Below are 23,356 nucleotides of genomic sequence, written 5' to 3' on the forward strand. Positions count from 1 at the left end.
TAGCGACAGACCAAAACGAGGTCACCGAGTCCAAGTAGTCGGCCTTGAACTACTTCAATATGCATTGTTTTAGTTTTAGTGTCTCACAGTGAATACCAACCTGTTGTCCAAACAAAGCAAATCAGACCCATCCTTCCCAACGAGGCATGTCGATGGCCAGTTATCACTCACAAAATCCAGAGCCCCAGTACATGTCTAGGGGCAATGGCCTAGTGGTAAAGGCCTACAGCTTTCGAGCTGCAAGGGTGGCTGATCTCCCCAGCCTGGAACCCTGTTGCGCCGATGATGATATGGGGAGTTAAAGGCCAGGTCAAACTTGAGGGAGATTCAAGAAGGCACCTTTAACTCTTTTACTTTTTGCTACGAAGACTTTCTATTTTCAGCATTGATGGATTTTAGAGCTCTACCGAGTCATTTGAACTACGTTTATGATGTGTTTCGATTGGAGTTGATGGAATTTTGGTGATTTGAATGATGCTTTGAGCTCTCCGAGGTTCAGGTTGAGATGTACCGATGCATCGGCGCTGCATTGTGGCTGGTGTGTGGCTGGTTTGAGAAACTGAGGGTTCGATTCTTGGACTTGGAGTTATTTTCTTTCCAGTACAGAGTATTTCCTGTCCAGGTACGTTTGAGGGCGTGATCTGTCGCGCCTATTCGAGTATGTACGGAGTACGGAGTACACGGAGCACATTAGGGTTATAGAAGCTCAGAGCCCTAAGCAACTTTCCAATCTGGATCTATCACATGACTTATGTGGGTCATTGTGGGCCAAAGTGGCACGCTGCTATTCTTGGCAACGCTTATCCATTCGCTCGCCTTATCCCCCGCAACGAAAGGTGGAGAGCTTCGCCATGACTGGAATGACGGGCTGAAGCACCTTCAGTTGTTTTGATTCCGTTGACCGCATCCTGATTTACATACATCAACATTACTACACTTCTTCATCATGACTGTGTGCAAGATCTCGACAAAATCTACCGTCGCTGCTGGTCAGCTCGCCGATTTGGCTGCGGTCACCCAGGACTACGATGACACGATCCGGTTCTATCTCAACGGGACCCGAGTGGTGTTGGATGACGTCGATCCAGAACTGACCCTGTTGGAGTATTTGCGCGGGATCGGGCTGACAGGGACCAAACTGGGCTGTGCGGAGGGTGGTTGCGGCGCTTGCACAGTGGTATGTGATATGTCTGCTTGCACTTAACACAGTGGGGTCCATCGAGAACCGGGCTGACACATCTGTCAAGGTGGTCTCGTATGTAAATCCCACGACAGGAAAGCTTTATCACGCTTCGGTGAATGCATGTCTGGCGCCGGTCGTCAGCGTCGACGGGAAACATGTCATCACCGTCGAGGGCATTGGGAATGTCAAGAACCCACATCCAGTTCAGCAGAGGATCGCACTGGGCAATGGGAGTCAGTGTGGGTTCTGTACGCCAGGTATTGTGATGGTGCGTCCTCTTTATTTAGCCCGAGGAGGCCGTTGATTCATGGTTCCGCAGAGTCTCTACGCTCTCTTGCGGAATAACCCACAACCGTCTGAACCTGAGATTGAGGAGGCCTTTGATGGCAACCTTTGCCGGTGTACAGGCTATCGTCCTATACTAGATGCGGCTCAAAGTTTCTCCGCTCGCGGATGCAAGAATGCCATGGTAAATGGGGGATCTGGGTGTTGTATGGAAAAGAAAGATGGCACGGGCGGCTGTTGCAAGGCGCCCAACATGCCGAATGGAGTCAACGGCAAGGATCTCAACCTGCCGAAACCTCAGTTCATTCCATACAATCCCGACACCGAGTTGATTTTCCCGCCAGCGCTGAGAAAGCACGAATTCAAGCCCCTGGTCTTCGGTAACAAATGGAAGAAGTGGTATCGGCCGGTGACGCTGCAGCAGTTGCTGGAAATCAAGAACGTATGCCCGCATGCGAAACTTGTCGGTGGCAGCACAGAAACCCAAATCGAGATCAAGTTCAAGGCAATGCAATACGATCCGTCCGTGTACGTCGGCGACATTGCCGAGCTTCGTTCATACTCGTTCCATCATGATCACCTGCGTCTCGGTGCGAACGTGTCCCTGACGGATCTAGAATGGATTTGTGACGAGGCTCTTAATCGGTACGGCCCTGTCCAGGGCCAACCATTCGCTGCCATCAGGAAACAGCTTCGCTACTTTGCTGGACGACAGGTCCGAAATGTCGCCTCACCGGCCGGAAATCTCGCGACAGCATCGCCTATTTCGGATTTGAACCCCATCTTCGTGGCTACTGGCACCGTCCTCGTGGCGAAGTCTTTGGCGAAGGAGACTGAAATTCCCATGACGGAGTTTTTCAAGGGCTACCGTCAAACAGCTCTCCCTCCAGATGCCGTCATTGTTGCTCTACGGATTCCAATATCTGGTGACCGAGACTATATCCGAACATACAAGCAATCTAAGCGAAAGGACGACGATATTGCCATTGTGAATGCAGCTTTGCGAGTGTCACTCTCCCCGTCGCATGACGTCCTCGGCGCTAGCTTTGTGTATGGCGGAATGGCTCCGATGACTATATCGGCGAAGGAGGCTGAAAATTACATCCTGGGCAAGAATGTTACCGATCCTAGTACTCTCGAAGGGGTTATGAGTGCTCTGGAAAGGGATTTTGACTTGCCATACAGTGTTCCTGGTGGCATGGCAACGTATCGCAAATCTCTTGCCTTGGGGTATTTCTATCGTTTCTTCTACGACGTCCTCTCCAACTTTGAGGACCTGAAGCAAGACGTCGATCCTGATGTTATCAGAGAGATTGAGCGGTCGATTTCGACTGGCTCAAAGGACCTGGACGCATCGGTAGCATACCAGAAGAATATCGTTGGAAAACCTCAAGCTCATGTTTCCGCTCTGAAACAATGCACCGGGGAGGCTCAGTACACGGATGACATCCCGCCGCAGAAGAACGAGCTCTACGGTTGCCTTGTGCTGTCCACCAAACCGCGGGCGAGGATTCGCAGCGTTGACTATTCCGCTGCTCTCGAGATTCCCGGTGTTTACGACTTTGTCGATCACCGAGACCTCCCTTCTCCGGAAGCGAACTGGTGGGGAGCCGTTGTTAGTGACGAGCAATTCTTTGCAGTGGATGAGGTGTTTACTGCTGGTCAACCCATTGGGATGATCCTGGCCAAATCACCAAGACTTGCAGAAAAGGGATCACGGGCCGTCAAGATCGAATACGAAGAACTACCGGCCATCCTCACCATCGAGGAAGCGATCGAAGCCGGTTCATATTTCGATCATTGTCCGTCCATCAAGAACGGTGACACCGAGGAAGCTTTTAAGAAGGCCGACCACATCTTCACCGGCGTCTCGAGAATGGGTGGTCAGGAGCACTTTTATCTAGAATCACAGGCCTGCCTCGTTCTTCCCAAGCCGGAAGATGGCGAATTCGAGGTCTTTAGCTCCACACAAAATCCTACAGAAACGTGAGTTCAGCGACCGACGTACATAGGATGCATGCTGACAATGGAAAGCCAATTGTATGTCGCACGGGTTACCGACGTTGCAGCGAATAAAGTGATTGCGAGAGTCAAGCGACTGGGCGGTGGTTTCGGAGGCAAAGAGACCCGGTCGGTCCAGCTGGCGTGCATTTGTGCCACAGCTGCCAACAAAACGAAACGTCCTGTTCGTTGCATGCTTAACCGGGACGAAGATATCGTCACTTCCGGCCAACGTCATCCGTTTCTATGCAAGTGGAAGGTTGGCGTTACCAAGGACGGAAAGCTGCTGGCCTTTGACGCCGATGTGTACGCGAACGGTGGTCATACGCAGGAACTCTCCGGTGCCGTTATCGAACGGGCGCTAACCCACATCGATGGCGTTTACAACATCCCGAATGTCCACGTCCGTGGACGAGTCTGCAAGACGAACACAGTCTCTAACACGGCCTTCCGGGGTTTCGGCGGCCCACAGGGCATGTTCATGTGCGAATCCATGATGTCTGAGGTGGCGGACCAACTGGGAATCTCCGTGGACGACCTGCGGATGCGGAACATGTACCGGCCCGGCGACAAGACCCATTTCCGCCAGGAGCTGCGGGACTGGTTCGTGCCGCTCATGTACCAGCAGGTCATCGAGGAGAGCTCCTACTGGGAGCGCCGCAAGGCGGTGGACGAATACAACCGGACACACAAGTGGTCCAAGAGAGGGATGGCATTGATCCCGACCAAATTCGGCATCTCGTTCACGGCGTTCCATCTCAACCAAGCCGGAGCCCTGGTGCACATTTACCAAGACGGCAGCGTGCTGGTGGCCCACGGCGGGACCGAGATGGGCCAGGGCCTCCATACCAAGATGACGATGATCGCCGCGGAGGCCCTGCAGGTACCGCTGTCCGATGTGCACATCTCGGAAACGGCGACGAACACAGTGGCCAACACCTCGGCGACCGCTGCATCGGCCAGCTCGGACCTGAACGGGTACGCGATCTACAACGCCTGCCAGCAGCTCAATGAGCGGCTGAAGCCCTACCGGGAGCGCATGCCGCACGCGACTATGAAGGAGCTGGCGCGCGCGGCGTACATGGACCGGGTCAACCTCTCCGCGAACGGTTTCTACCGGACACCGGACATCGGGTACGTCTGGGGCGAGAACAAGGGCCAGATGTTCTTCTACTTTACGCAGGGCGTCACGGCGGCGGAGGTGCAGATTGACACGCTAACGGGGGACTGGACGTGTCTGCGCGCAGACATCAAGATGGACGTCGGCCGCAGCATCAACCCGGCGATCGACTACGGACAGATCGAGGGCGCGTTCATCCAGGGCCAGGGCCTCTTCACGACGGAGGAGAGCCTGTGGCACCGCGCCAGCGGGCAGATCGCCACCAGGGGGCCCGGCACCTACAAAATCCCGGCATTCCGCGATATCCCGCAGGTCTTCAACGTCTCACTTCTCAAGGGCGTCGAGTGGGAGAATCTGCGCACCATTCAGCGGTCCCGCGGTGTCGGGGAACCCCCGCTGTTCATGGGCAGCGCTGTCTTCTTCGCCATTCGCGACGCGCTCAAGGCTGCGAGGGCCCAGTGGGGACTCACCGATGTCCTGCAGCTGCACAGTCCGGCCACTCCGGAGCGGATCAGAGTCAGTTGCGGCGATCCCATCATCGAACGGGCTCGGGTGCTGCCGAAAGACGGCGAGAAGAGTTTCTTCGTTGTCATCTAGATCAATCAATTTCCCTGTTGGTTTGAATGGATGTATGCTGTCGTGATCTATTTACATTTCGGATTGATTCTATACCAGTAGTGCATACTGGATAATGATACAGGTGTTAATGAACTCATCATCATCATCAGCCAACTCATCGACTCTGGTAGATGAATGATGATCTCTAAGCCGCGCCGCCATGCAGTGCTTAAGGGTATGGAGTAGTCCAACCAACAAAAAGAAAAAAAAAAAAAAAACAACCAAACGAATGCAAGCTATGGATCAATGATGCTTCTCGTCACCATACTCGACGTAGGTGCTCCCACGGACAAGGCCCGGCGTATTGTGGGATATTGCGGCAGAGTAGTCGCGTTGACCAGCAAAGCCCAGCTTTTGGTCATGGAAGTCGGAGTCGTGGCGATTATATTGTTTGGCGTTTCTGGGGTTGTAGGCCTCGGTGAGCGACGCTGCGTGGCCGAGGTTCCGATCGACGGCGGCGTTGCCGGCGCTCATGGCCGGGGCATCAGTGCTGCTGGAGTGGGGTGAAGGGGACTCCGGACGAACACCTCCTACGCCGCGTGGGCGGTCGCGGCGGACACACTTGATAAGGGCACGGACGATGCCGATGAAGACGATAAGAACCCATGCGAGCACAATCACGCCGGAAATGATTGCCTCGGTGCGGATGCTGTTCTCCAGCTTGCTGGTGACATCGACGACAACCTCGGTGATCTGGTCGCTGGTGGCGTCGCCCGGATTCGCCAGGAAGCTCTGGGTGTCCGGGTTGTCACCGGCGATGCTGGCGGCCGCGCCGACGGAGAATGTGTCGTTGGGGATCTGCGGCAAGTCGATGTGGGCATGATCGTGCACCCAGGTCAGCCCCTTCTGGATGCTGTCCACCTTCATTTCCACCAGGCAGTTGAAGACCCCCCTGACGGGCTTTTCCAAGGGTGTTCCGCCAAAGGCATCGTCGAGGAGGTCGTGCGTCTTGTCCAGGAACGTGTTGAGAGTGTCGTTCAGCGAAGTCGTGCTGGTGTTGACCCAACCAAACAGTTGCTCGTTGATGTCCTCGTCGGTCGACTGCATCACCTTGTTCACTCCCACAGCCCATTGTTCCGACGCGCGGTTCAGCGATGCCACCACCTTGTCTGCAAACTCGCCCACCTGGGCCGCCAGCCCCGGCACTTCGTGCTGCACTACGCGCAGCAGGATGAACTGGCACAGGCACGACAGCAGGCCGGCAACGCCCAAACTCAGAAGGAACAGTGCTGGCGTTGACGTCGCATACGCAAATACCCAGCGCACCAGGATTTGCCGACGACTGTCGCTGAACCAGCTCGCTGCCTTGATTCCGGCAGTCGACGTGTACGGTCGAGAGACAATGTACACCACGTCCATTGGATCGTGAGCTTCTTTCCGGACGAGAAGTGATCGCTCTCTCATCGCTCGCCAGGTCCGGATCTCTCGATATGCCATCGGCAGGCAAACCAGCACTGCCGCAATTACCAGCACCGCGATGAAGACCTTTTGCGCCGTAGACACCTTGGAAGCGACCCCATCGAAGAAATCGTTGATCCCGTCATTTTCCCCGCAAAACGACAGCTTCTCCTTCTCAGGAACGGGAAAGACCGACGCGTCGAACGTATAATTACCCAGCTCTCTGTCGATTGTTTTCTTGAGTAATTCAAAGGGAAGCTTGATCGCATTGTCGGTTGCATTCTTCACCTCATCAAAGGTCGGCACAGAGTTGTTGAGCTTCTTCATTGCATCGTTTATAGACGGGGGGAGTTTGAGATTTTTTAGTTCGTCAACTTGATCCGTCAGATCCAGCTTCGGAATCTTGATATCATCAGTGAAGAAGCTGACTGCTTTGTTGATCTTGTCTGTGAGCTTATTGACCTCTTTTTGGAAGCCATCGGCAGCCTTGGTGATATCGTTGCCAATCTTGGGCAGGGCGTCGTCAAGGAACGATGTCACGTCCTTGACGATCGATGTTGCCGCATCAATACTGCCCCGGACGACAAGAGTGATCAGGCAAAGGTAGGTCTGCACCATCATATTGATGAAGAACACCACCAGGCCCTCCACGCCGGTGACGAGCAGTTGGAGCACCTCCACCAGACCATTGACCGCCTTGGTAATCCCACTCGCCGTCAACTCGTTCACGCCTTGCGACATGTAGTGCGGCATGGAGGCCATGGCACTGCCCATCGATTCCACTTTGGTGCAAGCGGCCAGGGCCTGCACCTGTGCGTTGTCCATGTTGCCTTGCAAGCTTTCAATCGCCAGAATCACGCGGACCAGCACGAGCAAGATCAGAACAGTCCATCGGTTGATCCAGATCTGTGACAATCGCGATTTCAGCCCCAGATAAGGTGTAATGCCGTCCGGATCCGTGTATGGCGGAGGCGCCTGAAAGCCCTCATCGGCGCGGTATGGGGGTAATAGAGGGAAGATCGAACGGTTGAACTTGAAAACCATGGCTTAGTCGTCGAGCGAGCGACCAGCGCCCTTTTGCTTTCGTAGTATAGTATCCGTCGCCAGGAGCTGGAGCGAATGCGTTGTTGCTGATCACAATCGAGTCCAGCGGAATGGATAGTTCAGCTGCCGAGTTGCAATGGCATCGAGCAAAAAGAAAATGGCAAGAGACGGAGATATAAGACTGAAGGATTCAATGCAAATCAAAAGGATACAATCATGCCTTTGCGTCGTGGAATAAAGAGCTCTTTGACTCAGAATGGCTATTGTTGCAAGTCGATTGTTTCGTGCACTGCTTTGTTCAATAATGGGACAACAAAGGGCACAACGCTATTATGGAACAGAATAGAGACAATAGGCACACAACTCGCTAGCAAATCTCATTCTGAGTCACTGCCGCTGTTTTATAGGCAGTGACTCCAGAAAGCAACAGCGGCATCTTGGGAGGCACCCAGCGGCCGTCGTGCCCAGTCATTATGGCCGACTGGCACGATTCAAAACATGATCCAGAGACAAAAATAGGGTATCGTCAACGTTCCCCTATTTAGTCCATAGCTAGTATGACATCACATGAGCTCGCACTTGTTGTCCGAAGACAACCTGAAGACTCGTAGCCGCCAGGGGTTGTCGCATGGGGATCTGCTAGCTGCAACACCACTAGCTTGATCCTAGCAATGGTCTTCTTGGGGGACTTGGAAGCCTTTCTTTGGTCAAAATCCTGGGTCTGACGTGCATAAGCTCTCGAAATGAATCCGAATTGAGCAACATGTGCATTTTAGGCGCTTAGTGAGTCTGCGGCCGTTAACTGCAGGCTCTGCACCGACAATGTGGATCTGAAGTCTATGACCGTTACGTAGAGCAGTAGTTGGAATGCCATGCTCAGCAGAATCAACACCAGTTGCAATACCATCCGGATTCGTCAAGCGCATTCATCTGTCGTTCCAAAGGAGCCGCAACGGATATAGTGAAGTTTAGCAACTTCGATTTGAGTGGCCGATTAACTCACGACCAATCTACTCACGTGACTGACTCGGCGCGTCAAGAGCCACTCCTAGCCAATCAATCCACCCGTCGATTGAAAGCACTGAAACGCAACCGTATACAAGTCCTCAGTCAAGAATACTATGTGTAAGTGCACAGAGCACGATCGGGCACAAAGATGCTCTGAGCCTTGAACCTCTGGGACAGTGCGAGTGCGAGGACGAGTCACGTCCAGAATGAATCACGACGGACAGAAACTACTTGTGGAGACCTCGAAGGGTAGCAGACTCGACGTTCTGATCAAGAGTACAGAGTACTGACTGAGTAATTGAAGCCTAAAAGCTCACCTTGACAGCGAGACCACATTTGGAAGAGACAAAAGGATTACTACAGACTTTGTTGACCCCTAGGTATTTACCACTTTTCAACATACGGCCTCACATCCAATTCATGCGCAAACGTTGTCCGAGGTTGGGTATGCAAATGCCAGTATGAGTCCGCGATCTACGTTGTCAGCGCTCCCTGATCAAGTTCGCGACAGTATGGAAGAATGGAAAGGAAGGGAACTTACCGCGTCAGGGCTGAGCTTCGCATCCGGTTGATCGAACTTCCACTCCTTGGTTCGCGGAATATCAATGACGCCGTCCACAATCACATGCGAAACATGGACACCCTTGGGCCCGAACTCCCTCGCCAGGCTCTGCGAGAGTGCACGAAGAGCGAACTTGCCTGTGGCAAATGCCGCAAAGTTTGCTGAGCCGCGGACACTCGCGGTGGCACCTGCACAAATACCAAAGTCAGTCAAATGGCGTCACCAAAGGAGATGGGATTGAGCGGTGGTCATACCGGTGAAGATCAACGTAGGCGGAAACTCCAACTTCCCAACCCCATCTAACAGCAATGGCAAGGACTCCTTGGAGAACAAGAACCCGCCGCGGCCCTGACTGTCGTACCCGGCCACGAAGTCTTCTTCCGTCAACTCGAGGAACGGCTTCCGCACGAAGCCGCCGCCGGGATTGAAAATGGCAGCTGCGAGGGGTGTGTTTGGGAATAAATCGGCCTTGATTTTATCAAAAGCCGAGCGCACACTGGTTGAGTTGGAGAGATCGGTGCTGATGCCGAAGGCTCTGCCTCCCGCGGCGTTGATCTCTTGTACCACCGGCTCGAAGTTCGCTGGGTTGCGGGCGAGAAGGACAACGGGGTAGGTTTTGGCGAATTTGCGGGCAATAGAAGCTCCCTTGATCGTGTTAGTTCGGTTCTGATATGAAGCCAATGCTTGACGCCAGTAGTAGACTTACCGTTCCGGGCCCAACTCCGGCGACGATTGCGAATGCTTTGACTGCTGTGGACATGATGGACTCTGACTTTTGCCTAGATTATTGAAGCAGGTTTGGATTGATATCAACCAGGAATATAGGCACTCAAGACTTGGTAGTGCTTGGAAAGATCAGATTTCTGAGCTCTTTTATAGTATAGTTTGTAGCAACTCAACCCATTATGCTTACGGCCGTGGAGCAAGCTGTCTTTATAAGCTTCCTTCCCCGCTCTACGAAATTAGTAGAATCCTGACAAATGGTGCAATAAATGCATCCCAGCACTTGTGTTTGACTTTGTGCTGGCATTCGATGGATATCCCGAAAGTTGAAGCAAGCAGCACGTCATCGACGGTTTCAATACTATGCCCCGCATGCTTCGATGCCGAACAGAGCGCTGTGCTTGGTAATCCATCAGGAGTCGCTTCGCTACAGCTGCCGTTAGCTCAGGAACATCCGATCCATGATGGTAGAACATCAACTTGAATTACGAAATCGATCTGACGTCAGTCTCATGCTCTGGAGGCCTATATCCATGCTGTTGCTGAAAGATTAAACTGGACACTTTACCTGCCCGAGTCCCTTTTGATACGGTGCATCAGGACAATCAACATGGCCTTCCTGGGAGCATCTGCTCAACAATGAGTACTTACTACTATCCATACGGGAACAGCCAATCCTGGAACATTTGGAAATGCGAGAGCAATGGTCATAATCTTCAATAATATCAAGGACACCAACTGGAGAAGTTCAAGCACAACTTCCGCCACACTTCTAACACATTATTGATCCTCTGCAGCTGACACTCGCAGGGTAAATTCGAATTTCCTGAGTCAAATACTACTGTCCTCCAGGATTAAAAGCAGCCTTTCGAACCTCAAGATCCCCCAACCCGGCGGCCCCATGTTGTGTGATTGTCTAAAGAGCATCTCCGGATCTTATGTGATGCACGAGTTTCATCTGATTTCAATCCATGACCTTGTCAGAGTGATGGGTTTGTAGAATGTCCAAGCAGCAGCCAACATGAGCACACATCTCAAGCTACCCGACACACACTGGCAGAATGCTCCCGACCAGCGCTCATCAAAAATCTGCACATGGGGTTCACAAAGATACATTTTGCAATTATTGGAAATTGGAGTTGATGGTACTGGTCCGCTAACGTCACAGAGTTTTCGAATTTTCCGTCTTTGGTGCTTGTATTCACTGGGATCGTTCAAGCTCTCTTTGCTTCATACTTGTTCTCACTTAACTGCATGCAAGTGGCCTCATTTGAAATTCTAACAATGAACACCTCCACTTCATTCCGGTTAGGTCGTTGGATGATGTCCGGTGTTGTTAAATGATTCATAAGGGTAAGCTGGGTCATTCTAATCAGCCTCAACAAGAAACTGACTCTTCTGCATGATCAGTAAGTCGTGCTGCGACTACGCCGCTCAATACAGGCAAGTACCATGGAGAACGGCCAAAAGGACAGTTCTATTGGGCTCGGCAAAGTCATTGAACCCATCTCCAAAAGTGATCAGGCGGAGAATGAAGAACAAGAAGGAAATCGCTTCATTTGTGCTGTCACCGAGCGCAAGCCCGTCATCTCCCAGGCAACTTGGGGCTGTGAGCCGAGCTCAGGGCAAAAGCAAACTGTGTGTCTTGATTTCCAGAATTGGGCGTCAGAAGGAGCACTAGCAAAGATGATGCTCGGGCCGTGCGACCTGATGCTCCATCTGGACCGTTTCACCTCCAGTAAACTGTTGGAGAACGGAAGCCTCCGTGTGTGTCTGCGGATCCCGGAGGATTTCCCAGGTGGGCTTGAACAGTTTGTCACAATATTGGAGCTTTTCCTCACAGGAAAGAATCCATTTGGGATTGAGCATGTCTGTGTTGGTGACAAGGTGATTGACCAGTTCCTTGCCGGCTGCCGGCAAAGGCTCAAAAAACACAGGAGTACCTCAGAACAGGGTAAAAGACAAGGAAATCGAGGGAAGAACTTCAAATGGAGGAGCCCGGTAGTCCGGTTTGGTTGCAAGGTCAAGTGGGCTCATGACCTGCTTGATCCAAGCCGGGTGTACGTGCGCGTTCGTTCCCTGGAAACGGACTCGTCTGCCCTAGTCCTGGTGAATGCAGCCAACGTTGCCTTCAGAAACGACCTGGGTGGTGACCTGGTAGGTTTATTTATCACAGAATGTTTGTGTGATTTCTTTTTTTTTTCTCTTCCTTCTGCCCATCCTCTGTGTAGTTTTCTTTTGCTCTTCCGTTGACCTGACCGTCACCTAGCATCAGTTTATCACACTCATCACTCCACAGCTCCATCTTCAGATTGTTGTCTTCTGGTGGAAGAGGAACTTTCGCCAGATGTCTTCTCAGTGCGTAGGACCGGGAGATCCCAATCATCCTTCCCAGGATGGACTGCATGCTGAGGGTTCCGTGCGCTCTCCTCACGCTGATGCATCGACATCATCGGCCACGCAGCTCGGAGTGTCAAAAGCCAATGGCAGCACTCTGGAAGATTATCTCATCACCGACGATGATGCTGATTCGTCCGGGAACGAGGATCAGCTGGGGAAACGAAAGAAAAAGGGCAAATACAATCGCAAAAAGACCCGGTACAAGAAGGGCAAGAGGAAGTCGTCCGATGCTGAGGATGATGCCGAGCAGTTGCCGAGTAGTGCTCGCGGCTCGACCCTCAACCCTCTAGCTCAGCCGTTCGAGCCAGCAGCCCAAGAGGTGCAGGTGTTGCCTACCGGCAGTGTTTATTCGACATTCGTCGGACAAGGCTCAGAGTCCTCAGCGCAGACTGCACAGTCGTTCCAAACCGGCCACATCTTCACTCCTAGTCATGCCTCCGATGCTACTAGCGGGGCTCATTTCATGACGCCGGTATCTTTCAGCCAGCACGCAATGATGGCATATGGGAATCAAACTTCTCAGCCAAATCAAGCTCAGCCCATATCATTTGCGGGGTCGAACTCGGACAGCAATGGAGAGCCTACCCCCATGCATCCGCAGTATGACTTGTATGGGTTGGCCGGCCCAGCGAACACGATCGACGACGGGCATCTGGCTGATGACGAGGCCCCTCGCGCCGTCCGGCCGCTGCCGGAGCCACCGTCGCAACCACAACCTGCACCTAGGAAAGATCAAGATGGAGACTTTCAGTCCACTCAGGGTGCTTACCATTCATTTCGTCGCCGGCGATCTCGGCCCCTATCAATCAGTCTCAGGGCTCCAACTACACTTTCAACAATCCCCGAGCAAAAATCGGATTCGTCGGAGGAAGGGAGACGTAAGAGCAGAATGGGAAAAGGCAAGGAGCCAGCGGCAGCTCATGGTGATGGTGCCGTCTCGACCACCGAACCGGAGGAATCGCAAGACACCGGTGGCAGTATCACCTCGGAGCCGTCCCAGTCAGAGTCACCGCATGTGACGATGGAGGCGAAGAATAAGGAAAAGAGCAAGCGTCGGCTTTCGAGGCTGACTGCCGCTATGCTCAACTCAGCATCCAGTGTCTCCAGCAGCAGTAGCAATGCCAAACATCAGGCTGACTCGAATGTTACGGAGCCAAAGACTCGAGATGATCCAGAGGGATGGTGTCTCGTGACTGGGAGAAAGAAAGGCAACCGCAGCTCGACCATACTGATGTCCAGAGGTCGCCCTTTAGCTCGTCGTTCTGCCGACGAGACTGAATGGGCAAGGCTCTCGACTAGCATCTTGAGGAGCCGCGGTGGACAGTCAAGCGCGTCGACCCCTCGTCCACCTGCGATGAATGAGACCGAGTACCCACCGCTTCCGTCGCAGCAACGAGCTGTCGCTAGGACGTCGGGGCCAGTAGGAAATCGCGGTCCAACTCTGCAGGAAACGGTCGTACAGGCGGCGCGGATCACTGAAAAAGTGGCTCGGCAGGTAAGAGCCTGCAAGATCTACCCTACCCTCCTCGGAACAAGGCCGACGACTAACTGAGACTCAGTTGAAGGAGGCGTCCACCTCAGCGCCACCGCCCAGCTCGAAACGGGGGCACCGTCGTCAGCCGTCAATAAGAGCAGTAGAGTCTTCAAAGAGGTCGTTGGACCAAGCTGACAAGACCGTCACCACCCAACCGACCAAACAGCAGAAGGCCGAAGCAAAGAGCAAGGCCAACGAGACTCGGGACAAAGCCACGACGACAGCGGCAGCGTCTGACGGTGGTGAAACAGCCCCCGCGGCCACTGCAGCTAGCAGCTCTTCGACAGACACCTGGCGGCCGTTCATTGTGTCATCGGTGCCGACTCAGACGCGGGCAGGCTCTAGCACGAAGCTGTCCAACACGGCGACCTCCTCGCAGGCTCCAACCAGGACCGGTGCCACCGTTGATGGTCCCGTTCATCAAGACGGACGATATTGGCAGCTCGACACACACGTCTTCCCTTGCGCCCGGCACGGATGTACTAACAAATGCCTGACTTGGGGAGCGACAACCGTCATCTGTCCACGTTGCGGCCCGTATTCGGAGATCCGATACTGCAACTTGGCACACCTCTTCGAGGACGTCAAGGAACATTGGTGTTATTGTGGACACTACACCTTCGAGCACCCGTGCGTGAGCCGGCTGCCGCGCGAGTGGGAGGACGGCCCGCCGATGCTGCCCTGTATCCACGGCTGGGACTCGCCGGAGCGGCACCGGCAGGCGCTGCGATTCAACATCGACCGCAGCGGAGACTACTTCATTTTCCATGACTGGTGGGACTGGGTTGCCGCAAGGATGCCAGAGAACGACGTCCGCGTGCGGTGCTCGAGCCGGGTGGTTGCCGTGGTGCAGTTTGAAGGTGAGATGCGGGATCGATTCCGACGCTGCTTAGCTCTGGCACTTTTCGGTAAGTTCCCATCCATCCAATCCATACATCTTTCCAGAGCCTCCAACTCACCAGGATGCCTCTCGAAGCCGGCCTCGAAGTCTACCACATCGTTCAATACATCTTCCGCATGATAAGAGACCGCCTCCGCGCCCGCAATGAATGGACCAACAACCTTGACTCCGCGCTCCGATACCAACTCCGTCTTGAGACCGGCGTACAGATCCGTGCCACGGACGTTGGACGGCGGCACGCATGCGAAACGGAGTGGTTCGGCGCGCACCGGCTCGGATGCACCGACCGCGTCTGCCGCGACGAGTACACGACCATCCCAGCCCGGATGCGGACCCTGCACGCCAGCTACGGCATCGAGCGGCTGATGAGCTATTCCGAGGCGAACTTCTGGATCCTGCGGGCCGCACGCATCTCCCATCCGGACGTGCACGATGTTAATGAGCGGATCCGTGGGAAAGGGTTCCCGGGTGTTCGTCCGGAGCATTGTCGGTTGTTTGCCCGAGGTGCGGGATGGGATGGAGCGGGGACTGGAGAGATGGAACTTGAGCCGATGTAATAAAAAGAAAGCAAAGGACGAAAAACCACCATGTACGAGTAGAAGCGACTTGCGATATTATATAGCAAAACGCCTGTATTATTATCCCTTTTTTATGACGAAGAACCCGGAAAAGTCAATGACACTACGCCTCTAGTAATAATAACATTTGAGGTATCTATTCTATTCAACAACTTAGTAGCTTATTTCTGCACGATATACTTCTTCAACCCTCTCAACCGCTCCTTAGCCTCCTCGAGAACATCATCGTTCTTACAGACGGCAAACCGGAGGTAATTCTCCGCGATATGGGCGTTCTCATCCGTGTAGAACTCCGTCGGCGGGATGGTGGCGACACCGACCTCGTGGATCAGGAACCAGGCGAGTTTGAAATCCCGTGGACGACTCGCGACGTGCGGAGGGAAGCTGTAGCCCTCTGGCAGCTGGACGTTGGCGAAGTTTGCAAGGACGAAGTAGCCACCTTCGGGGTCGGAATACTACCCAAATGTCGGTACATTCCGTCAAACATGAAAGAAGGGGGAAAGGGGGGAAGCGTACAGGGATTCCCAACTCATCAAACACTTCACAGAACCGCTCCATCTTGCGCTTCATCTCGGTCCGTGACTGATCCCAGAAGCCCTCGCTGTCGGCTTTCTCGAACGCCACGGCGGAGGCTTCTTGCAGGGGCGAGACGCTGGAGTAGCAGATGCGCGTGTGCGCGGCGGCGACGTAGCGGATCAGATGCGGGGGACCGATCAGGTAGCCGACGCGCCAGCCCGTGGCGTAGAAGTTCTTGCCCGCGGAGCCGACGGTCAAGGTGCGCTCCCACAGTTCCGGCGACAGCGTGGCGATGCGTGTGAACGGTACGTAGTACAGCCGATCGTAGACCTCGTCCGACAGGATGATGAGATTGTGCTTGATGGCCAGCTCGCCGATGCGCTCCAGCTCCTCGCGCGAAAATACCTTGCCGACGGGGTTGTGCCTGGGTGTGGTCAGAAAACCTGACACAGGGCTAGCCAGGAGTCTCGACTTACGGCGAGTTCAGGACCTTAAAAAGCAAGAAAATAGTTAGCAGATGAATCCGAATGCCAACGAACGCAACGTACAATCATCTTCGTCTTGGAATTGATCGTCCGCTCCAGCTCGTCAAAGTCGATCTTCCATTCCGCGGCCGACGAGGTCCGGACTGCGCCATCTTTCGGTGGATGCAGTGGAACGTAGCGAATCTTCCCACCGGGCATCTCAATGTTGCTGATGTACCTGCCTGCGGTCAGCAGACTCATGATACCCGGAAGAGGCCAACAACGTACTGATCAAAGAATGGCTCAAAAATGATGACCTCGTCGCCCTGTTCGATGAACCCCATAAAAGCGCTCAGCATGCCTATATCCCAATTAGGCGCTTTGAAATCAAACCATCAGCACACCCTTTCCATCCACCGACCTTCGTTAGCACCAGTGGTAATGGTAACCTCCGTCTCGGGGTCCAGCTTGCGGCCAAACGACGGCGAGTACGCATCGGCAATTGCCTTCTTCAACCGCGGGCGACCCTATATGAAATCAATGACTCCGCAATCTCCCTCATCTCGGGGGATCCAATCACGGACCTTCGTCGGCGAGTACTGGTTGCACTCCACGCGATCCAAAGCTTCCTTTGCCGCATCGATCGCAAACTGAGGAGGATTATAGCCACTGAAACCCCGTCAATCACTCCTGCTCGGAGAATGAGAAAAAAAAAAAACGGTGCGACTCGTACAAGAACCCCTGGCCCATGTTCACAATGGGTTGGACGGGCGAGGCTGCGGCGGCTTCATTGATGATGGACCTTTCCCAGTTCGCGTCGTGGTCAGCAAACAGAAGTTCTCATTGCACGGAATTTTTTCAGCTCACCAAACATCCTGCCGCTGACCCGCGAGTCGCTTCGCAGGAGAAAAAGGATCGGAACGCGCGGCGGTGGCCGACATGGCGCGCACAGAGGTGTTGAACCGGCCGAAAAGCAGCGGGGAGCGGGGAGTAACGCGGGCAGCTCTGGAAGAGAACCGAGAAAATGAGGGAACCACGGACGCTCGCATTGACGAGAAAAAAAAGATAGCTCTAAAATGCTTGAATACAGACAATTGACCAGTAGTTACACGGAGGGATATTATTTTGCTGCCAGTTATATTGCTATACGGAGATTGGCAAGCAGATCGGCCCGATGTCCGGCGTTGCTCCGAAGATTGCGTGCTTTGCTTGGCTCCGATGCAATCCAAAACTTTTGACACACAGAAGAACCGAACGACAGGGTACTGTATATTGCTAGATCGTAGTTGTAGTACTAGATGATCATGAGTCTTCTTGCAAATCCGGGTCCTCCATCGTCCCCAGGTCGAGATCCTCGAGAAACCGTCGCCCCTTGAGTGCCTCCGGGAGATAGTCCTGCTTGACTTTTCCATCCTTGTAGAGCGGATTGTATTTGTATTCCTTCCCATAGCCAATCTCCTTCATCAGCCTCGTCGGGGCGTTGCGTAGATGTAGCGGGATGGGCAGGCCAGCGACGCCCGGCTCGGCCAGCGCAGCCATGGCATTGTTCAGCCCGCGATACGCGCGCGTGCTCTTCTTCGCCAGCGAGAGAGCGACGGTGGCATGCGCCAGGTTGATTCGCGCCTCGGGGAGCCCGATCTTCTCGACGGCAGAGTGCGCAGCGATCGCCAGCGGCAGCATGCTGTTGTCGGCAAGGCCGACGTCCTCCGACGCAACGACGATCAGTCGGCGCGCGATGTACAGCGGGTCCTCGCCAGACTGGAGCATGCGCGCGAGGTAGTAGAGCGCCGCGTCCGGGTCGCTACCGCGGATGGATTTGTGGAAGGCGGAGATGGTGTCGTAGTGCTGGTCGCCGGCGCGGTCGTACACGAGCGTCTTGGTCAGCGACTTCTTGAGATCGTCAATCGTCATGCCGGGCCGTGTCGACAGACCCATAGCTAGCTCGAGGAGGTTCAACGCAGTCCGCGCATCGCCGTCGGCAAAGGCCGCGAGGTAGCGGATAAGGTCGTCGTTGACCAGCTCCGACGGCTTGTAGTTCGGGCCCTCGACCTCGAGCGCCCGACGGAGGATCGTGACAATGTCATCATCGCTCAGTTTGTTGAGCGTGAACGTGCGACACCGAGATAACAACGCGCTCTGGACCTTGAACGACGGGTTCTCCGTCGTGGCGCCGATCAGCGTGATGATCCCGCTCTCGACGGGCCCAAGGAACACGTCCTGCTGCGACTTGGAGAAGCGGTGAATCTCGTCGCAGAAGACGATGGTCTTGCGGCCCGTCAGGCTCAGCTCGCTGCGCGCGTCGGCAAAAATCTTCTTGCACTCGGCCACACCCGTGTTGGTGCTGTTGATCTCGACGAACCGGCTGCCCACCATGGACGCAATCACCCGCGCAATCGTCGTCTTGCCCGTGCCGGCGCCGCCCCAGAGAATCATGCTCGGCACGCGATCCTGCTCGATCAGCCCGCGCAGCACGCCATGCGGGCCCACGAGCTCCTGCCCGTAGATTTCATCGAGCGTCTTTGGCCGCATGCGCTCGGCCAGCGGTGCCGCTTTCTCCACGGCATTGGGGCGGGCACGTTTCGCGGAATCAGAGGAGGTGCTGGTGGCGGTGGTCTCCGCGCGCTTTCGCTTCAGCTCGCCGGGGGACACTTCGCCGGGGTTGTGCGTTGCTGACAACTTTCGCGCGCCATCGTTCCGGGCCGGAGTCGATGATGAAGACTCTTTCGTAGTAGAAGCATTAGCCTGCGCAGCGGCTTTCCGAGCAGACGCGGGTTGGAAGAAGCTCGCGACGGGGGAGTTTGTGTTCTTTTGCGAGTCGCCTTGGCCCGATTCGATCAAAGTCTCACAGTTGGCATCGATGTGGGCGTTGATGTTGATTTCCTTGACGGGTTTTCCGCAGATCGGGCATTGGACCATGGTCAGCTTGTCTCAGCGGTCATCGTCAAACGTCGTAGCCAACGCTCAGACAGCTTCTCTCGCGGCATCGAAGAATAGACGAATTTCCCAAAACGGAAAGGCGTCTGTTGCTTTGTCGCGTTGACCGCGTTGATCCCCGGCGATGCAGATCCACCAAAAAGCCCATCGAATCCAAACAACAACGCAGATCGTTGAATAGTGCAGTACGGTACTTACTCCTCGGCAAATCCCCTATCCTCAATATACACACAAAGCGAATAAAAGCACATGGCATCGTCAGGTCACGCGCCATTCGGCTCTCGCTCTGCCTATGCCGGCACCCAAGGCAAGCTTCCCGACCGCTCACTGAGCGGCAACCCAGGCCCATTCAACGCGTCGGCACCCTTTACACGAACAAGGGGCCTCGGCGGCGGCGGCGGCGGCGGTGCAGGAGGAGGAGGGACCGGAGCAGGTGGCTTGATCGACAGCTTTGGGCTGGACGCAAAATCTTCACAAGCGCCGGGGCAAGGAGCTGCGGCGCAAGCATCGCAGAATCCCGGCGGCGGCGCAGGGCCAGGACCCTCGCAGGCAGACAATAACCCACTGAATCGATTGACAGAGGAACAGCGGGAGGAGATTAATGAAGCGGTACCGCCAATCCACCCCTTCCCTTCCCTTCCGGGAGAAGTCAACTGACGAGTTTTCATTTCATAGTTCACACTCTTCGACCTCGACCGCGACCAACACCTCGACTACCACGAACTCCGCGTCGCGCTGCGAGCGCTAGGCTTCACGCTACCGAAGCAAGAACTCATCTCGTTACTGACGAGCTACGGCGTTCCGCGACCGCAGGTGCAACCACCATCCTCCCAACAATCACAACAAGGACAACAACAACAATCGCAATCCACACAGCAGCAGCAACATCCACTACATCACAACCACGGCAAAGCAAGCACCACCTCTCCGCCACACCCTTCCTCACTACTTATGCCCCTCTCCGCGTTCCAGACCATCACCGCACACAAGATCCTTGAACGGGACCCCCGCGAAGAAATCCTGCGCGCATTCGAGCTCTTTGACGAAGGAGGCAAGGGGTACATCGATCTCGAAGATTTACGACGCGTGGCGCGCGAGCTCGGCGAGACAGGGCTTGAGGAGGAGGAGCTGCGCGCCATGATCGAGGAGTTTGATCTCGAAGGTGTCGGAGGGGTGACAAGGGAAGGGTTTGTGAGTATTTGTTGGCAATAAAACCATACAATACATACTCTTCCTTCTCGTTTTATTTTTTATTTTTTATTTTTTTTTTTTTTTGGTCTATTGGAAGCGAGTGGCTTGGTTCCATAGGGCGAGTCTTTGTTTTTCTTTTCCTGTGTATGGGGGTTTCTGTTTCATTGTTGTTGATATTGCCTTTTCACTCATCGGGCAAGGGAGTTTGTCTTTTTTTCGTTCGTTTGTCGTGATGGGTCATTGTTGTAGATCAGGCCTTGAGATTCATATGAATGAATACTACGACTATGAACAACGAAGCATTGAACAGCTGGGTGCTCTCAATTTGAATGAATATACAAGCATTGACTCGTGTTTAACCGAATACACAGGATGCCAACCCAAGACCTACCGACACAAGGCGAGGAATAACCCATCCCTACCATGCTGAACCGGCACATGCAAAGACAGAATGACAAATTCAGAAACAATATGTTATTTTTCTTTTGCATCATAACGCATGTCATTGTGTCATCCGTATCGAGGTGGCGGCACCGGGTATGAAGGGTACGTTGGGTACGTCGGGTACGACGACTGGTATGACGATGGATATGACCCGGTCCATTGGGACTGTGGCGGGCTCTCCCGCAGCGGCGCCTGCGAGGATGGCCGACCGGGCCAGCCGGTGGCGGCAATGGGCGGGGGAGCCGACTGCTGCACGGCGAGGTAGTGCATCCGCCGACGGCGGCGAATGTACGAGAAGATGGCGCTCAGGATGCCCAGGAGGATGAGTCCACCCAGGCCCGCGCCGAGTCCAATGACCAGCGCCCGGTTGTTGTCGATCCATGACTTGATCTCCCCGCCGGTGGTGGCGCCATCGCAGCGCCCGTTGTGGCAACGACCGTCACCGCTGCAGGGAGTGCCGTCCAGGAAGTTCTGATTGACACTGCCGCAGACATTGGCGCCCAGGATCGGCGACGAGCAAAAGATCTGGCACGAGTTGCGGTCGCAGGCTCTGGTGTCGTTGCTGCCCAGCACGGCTCCCATGATCTGCTGGCATTGCAGGTCACGGCTCGTACACTGCCCACTGGCGCACGTCAGGCTGTCATCGTCGCCACAGCTGGCCCCGTCGTCCAGGTGCTGATCCGGCGGACAGCTACCTGAGTTGCCCGTGCACCTCTCCTCCGGGTCGCACGGGCCCGTACTGGCTCGGCACACCGTGTTTGACGATGCAAATTGGCAATTGGAACAACACTCTTCGTTGGCGTCGTCGCATACTGCGCCGTTTCTGAACCTGCACGTCCTGGCGTCGCAACACGGATTGTTCCCGCAGCCTTCCTCGCCACCACAGTCGCACTCTTCACCCTCCTCCACAATTCCGTTGCCGCACTGACTGCCCTGGATCGTCACCACGCCTCTGTTCGTCCACCAGACAGTTCGAGTTTATCCCAATTAGGCGCTTTGAAATCAAACCATCAGCACACCCTTTCCATCCACCGACCTTCGTTAGCACCAGTGGTAATGGTAACCTCCGTCTCGGGGTCCAGCTTGCGGCCAAACGACGGCGAGTACGCATCGGCAATTGCCTTCTTCAACCGCGGGCGACCCTATATGAAATCAATGACTCCGCAATCTCCCTCATCTCGGGGGATCCAATCACGGACCTTCGTCGGCGAGTACTGGTTGCACTCCACGCGATCCAAAGCTTCCTTTGCCGCATCGATCGCAAACTGAGGAGGATTATAGCCATGGGCTATTCACAGGCTACAGCGTGATGTGCTTTGGATAACTTATGACCGGAAAATTGAAATTAAAGGTTGAACCCTTGAACAGTTGAACTCTTCCGAATAGGTATGCGGCGTATTGCCTGAAAGTTTGGGCTTTGTTTTCGCTGTTGCGGCCCAGCGCCGAGCAAATGTTGCCCACCGTACATTGTGAGAATGTTCTCGCTCTCTCGTTCGCTGTCGGGTTCATCACGAACCGGCCGTCCGCGTCGCACGTGTCTCTCGACAGCGGGCAACATTGGGACGTTCTTTGCAACCCCTGCGCGCAGGCGCCCGACGTGCAGTCATGCACAGCGCCAAACGTGTGACCCGTCTCGTGGCTGCAGTCATGGTCAGGTTTAGAAATGAAGCAGAAAGAGGGAGAGAAGATACGTACGCAAAAACCTGCCACTGGTTTTGAGTGATGGCAACCACGTTCGCCCCCGCAACCGTCGAGTCGGAATCTCCGTGGTTGCAAAGCTGGCCCAGCCAGGCCAATCCCACCTCGTCGCCCGTCGGACAAGCGCTCATCAACGTCCAGTAGGCGTTGTCATCGTCACGCCCTCCGCGCCAGGAGGTGAACTGCTCCAGCCGACTAGTGATATTGCCCTGGTTGCAGTCCATGTTCCACGGGGTCGACTGCGACGGCGTCGAAGGGCAGTCGCGCCGGCTCACGATGAGGTTCCTCAACCCGATCGAAATGTTGAACGTCTCCTCGTACAGGTTGGAGGCAGTGTTCACCATCTGGATCACGTCTTCTCGCAGTTCCTCTTCTGTGTCGAAGTTGGCAGTGTAGGAGCAGTCCGTGGCGATGCCAATCAGCGCGACCTTCTTCGTCTTGGGACAGCCGGCCGTGCTGCCGATGGTGGATGCCAGGTTGACACCACCGCTATTCCCAGCTCCCATGGTGTCCGACTGCCGCCGGTACAGGCCCAGCATCTCCCCGAGAGACATGGCGGCAATGTTGGGGGACTGCGGCGCCTGGAAGACAGGATGGTTCGGGTCTGCGTTGAAAGGCAGTTTATCAGCGTGGCAGGCGTACTCGGCCTCGGATCGCTTGAGTCGAGCCTGGTTTGGGATCATGTCCGAATCACGGAATACGACCATGTAGTCGCGGCCTTTGTCGTCCGGGACCACATCTAGTTCCTGCCGTG

At 54.7% G+C, this 23,356-nt stretch overlaps 9 protein-coding genes across 9 annotated transcripts; 3 read left to right on the forward strand and 6 right to left on the reverse strand.

Moving 5' to 3' along the window:
* Positions 1–946: 946 nt before the first annotated feature.
* On the forward strand, positions 947–5,186 carry VTN31DRAFT_5953 (uncharacterized protein; the record flags this gene model as incomplete). Its single annotated transcript, XM_069406509.1, has 4 exons — positions 947–1,177; positions 1,248–1,451; positions 1,503–3,454; positions 3,503–5,186. 4 exons carry the CDS (start codon positions 947–949, stop codon positions 5,184–5,186), a joined length of 4,071 nt encoding a protein of 1,356 aa, XP_069259035.1.
* Positions 5,187–5,450: 264 nt separating this feature from the next.
* On the reverse strand, positions 5,451–7,649 carry VTN31DRAFT_5954 (uncharacterized protein; the record flags this gene model as incomplete). The annotated part of the gene is made up of 1 exon (XM_069406510.1): positions 5,451–7,649. One exon carries the CDS (start codon positions 7,647–7,649, stop codon positions 5,451–5,453), a length of 2,199 nt encoding a protein of 732 aa, XP_069259036.1.
* A 1,392-nt stretch (positions 7,650–9,041) lies between these two features.
* Positions 9,042–9,979, reverse strand: VTN31DRAFT_5955 (uncharacterized protein; the record flags this gene model as incomplete). Its single annotated transcript, XM_069406511.1, has 4 exons — positions 9,042–9,131; positions 9,199–9,407; positions 9,474–9,864; positions 9,926–9,979. 4 exons carry the CDS (start codon positions 9,977–9,979, stop codon positions 9,042–9,044), a joined length of 744 nt encoding a protein of 247 aa, XP_069259037.1.
* Positions 9,980–11,394: 1,415 nt separating this feature from the next.
* On the forward strand, positions 11,395–12,195 carry VTN31DRAFT_5956 (uncharacterized protein; the record flags this gene model as incomplete). The annotated part of the gene is made up of 1 exon (XM_069406512.1): positions 11,395–12,195. The coding sequence occupies one exon, from the start codon at positions 11,395–11,397 to the stop codon at positions 12,193–12,195; it is 801 nt and encodes a 266-aa protein (XP_069259038.1).
* A 1,991-nt stretch (positions 12,196–14,186) lies between these two features.
* VTN31DRAFT_5957 (uncharacterized protein) lies at positions 14,187–14,645 on the reverse strand (the record flags this gene model as incomplete). Its single annotated transcript, XM_069406513.1, has 1 exon — positions 14,187–14,645. One exon carries the CDS (start codon positions 14,643–14,645, stop codon positions 14,187–14,189), a length of 459 nt encoding a protein of 152 aa, XP_069259039.1.
* An 871-nt stretch (positions 14,646–15,516) lies between these two features.
* Positions 15,517–17,276, reverse strand: VTN31DRAFT_5958 (uncharacterized protein; the record flags this gene model as incomplete). The annotated part of the gene is made up of 9 exons (XM_069406514.1): positions 15,517–15,810; positions 15,872–16,295; positions 16,348–16,361; positions 16,420–16,573; positions 16,624–16,696; positions 16,757–16,862; positions 16,920–17,004; positions 17,069–17,137; positions 17,203–17,276. 9 exons carry the CDS (start codon positions 17,274–17,276, stop codon positions 15,517–15,519), a joined length of 1,293 nt encoding a protein of 430 aa, XP_069259040.1.
* A 361-nt stretch (positions 17,277–17,637) lies between these two features.
* Positions 17,638–19,251, reverse strand: VTN31DRAFT_5959 (uncharacterized protein; the record flags this gene model as incomplete). The annotated part of the gene is made up of 1 exon (XM_069406515.1): positions 17,638–19,251. One exon carries the CDS (start codon positions 19,249–19,251, stop codon positions 17,638–17,640), a length of 1,614 nt encoding a protein of 537 aa, XP_069259041.1.
* Positions 19,252–19,518: 267 nt separating this feature from the next.
* On the forward strand, positions 19,519–20,481 carry VTN31DRAFT_5960 (uncharacterized protein; the record flags this gene model as incomplete). The annotated part of the gene is made up of 2 exons (XM_069406517.1): positions 19,519–19,878; positions 19,945–20,481. The coding sequence occupies 2 exons, from the start codon at positions 19,519–19,521 to the stop codon at positions 20,479–20,481; spliced, it is 897 nt and encodes a 298-aa protein (XP_069259042.1).
* Positions 20,482–20,970: 489 nt separating this feature from the next.
* On the reverse strand, positions 20,971–21,486 carry VTN31DRAFT_5961 (uncharacterized protein; the record flags this gene model as incomplete). The annotated part of the gene is made up of 1 exon (XM_069406518.1): positions 20,971–21,486. The coding sequence occupies one exon, from the start codon at positions 21,484–21,486 to the stop codon at positions 20,971–20,973; it is 516 nt and encodes a 171-aa protein (XP_069259043.1).
* Between the last annotated feature and the right edge of the window lie 1,870 nt (positions 21,487–23,356).

This window comes from Thermomyces dupontii, assembly GCF_041956625.1.
Source record: "Thermomyces dupontii strain NRRL 2155 unplaced genomic scaffold VTN31scaffold_6, whole genome shotgun sequence".
Taxonomy (NCBI): Eukaryota; Fungi; Ascomycota; class Eurotiomycetes; order Eurotiales; family Trichocomaceae; genus Thermomyces; species Thermomyces dupontii.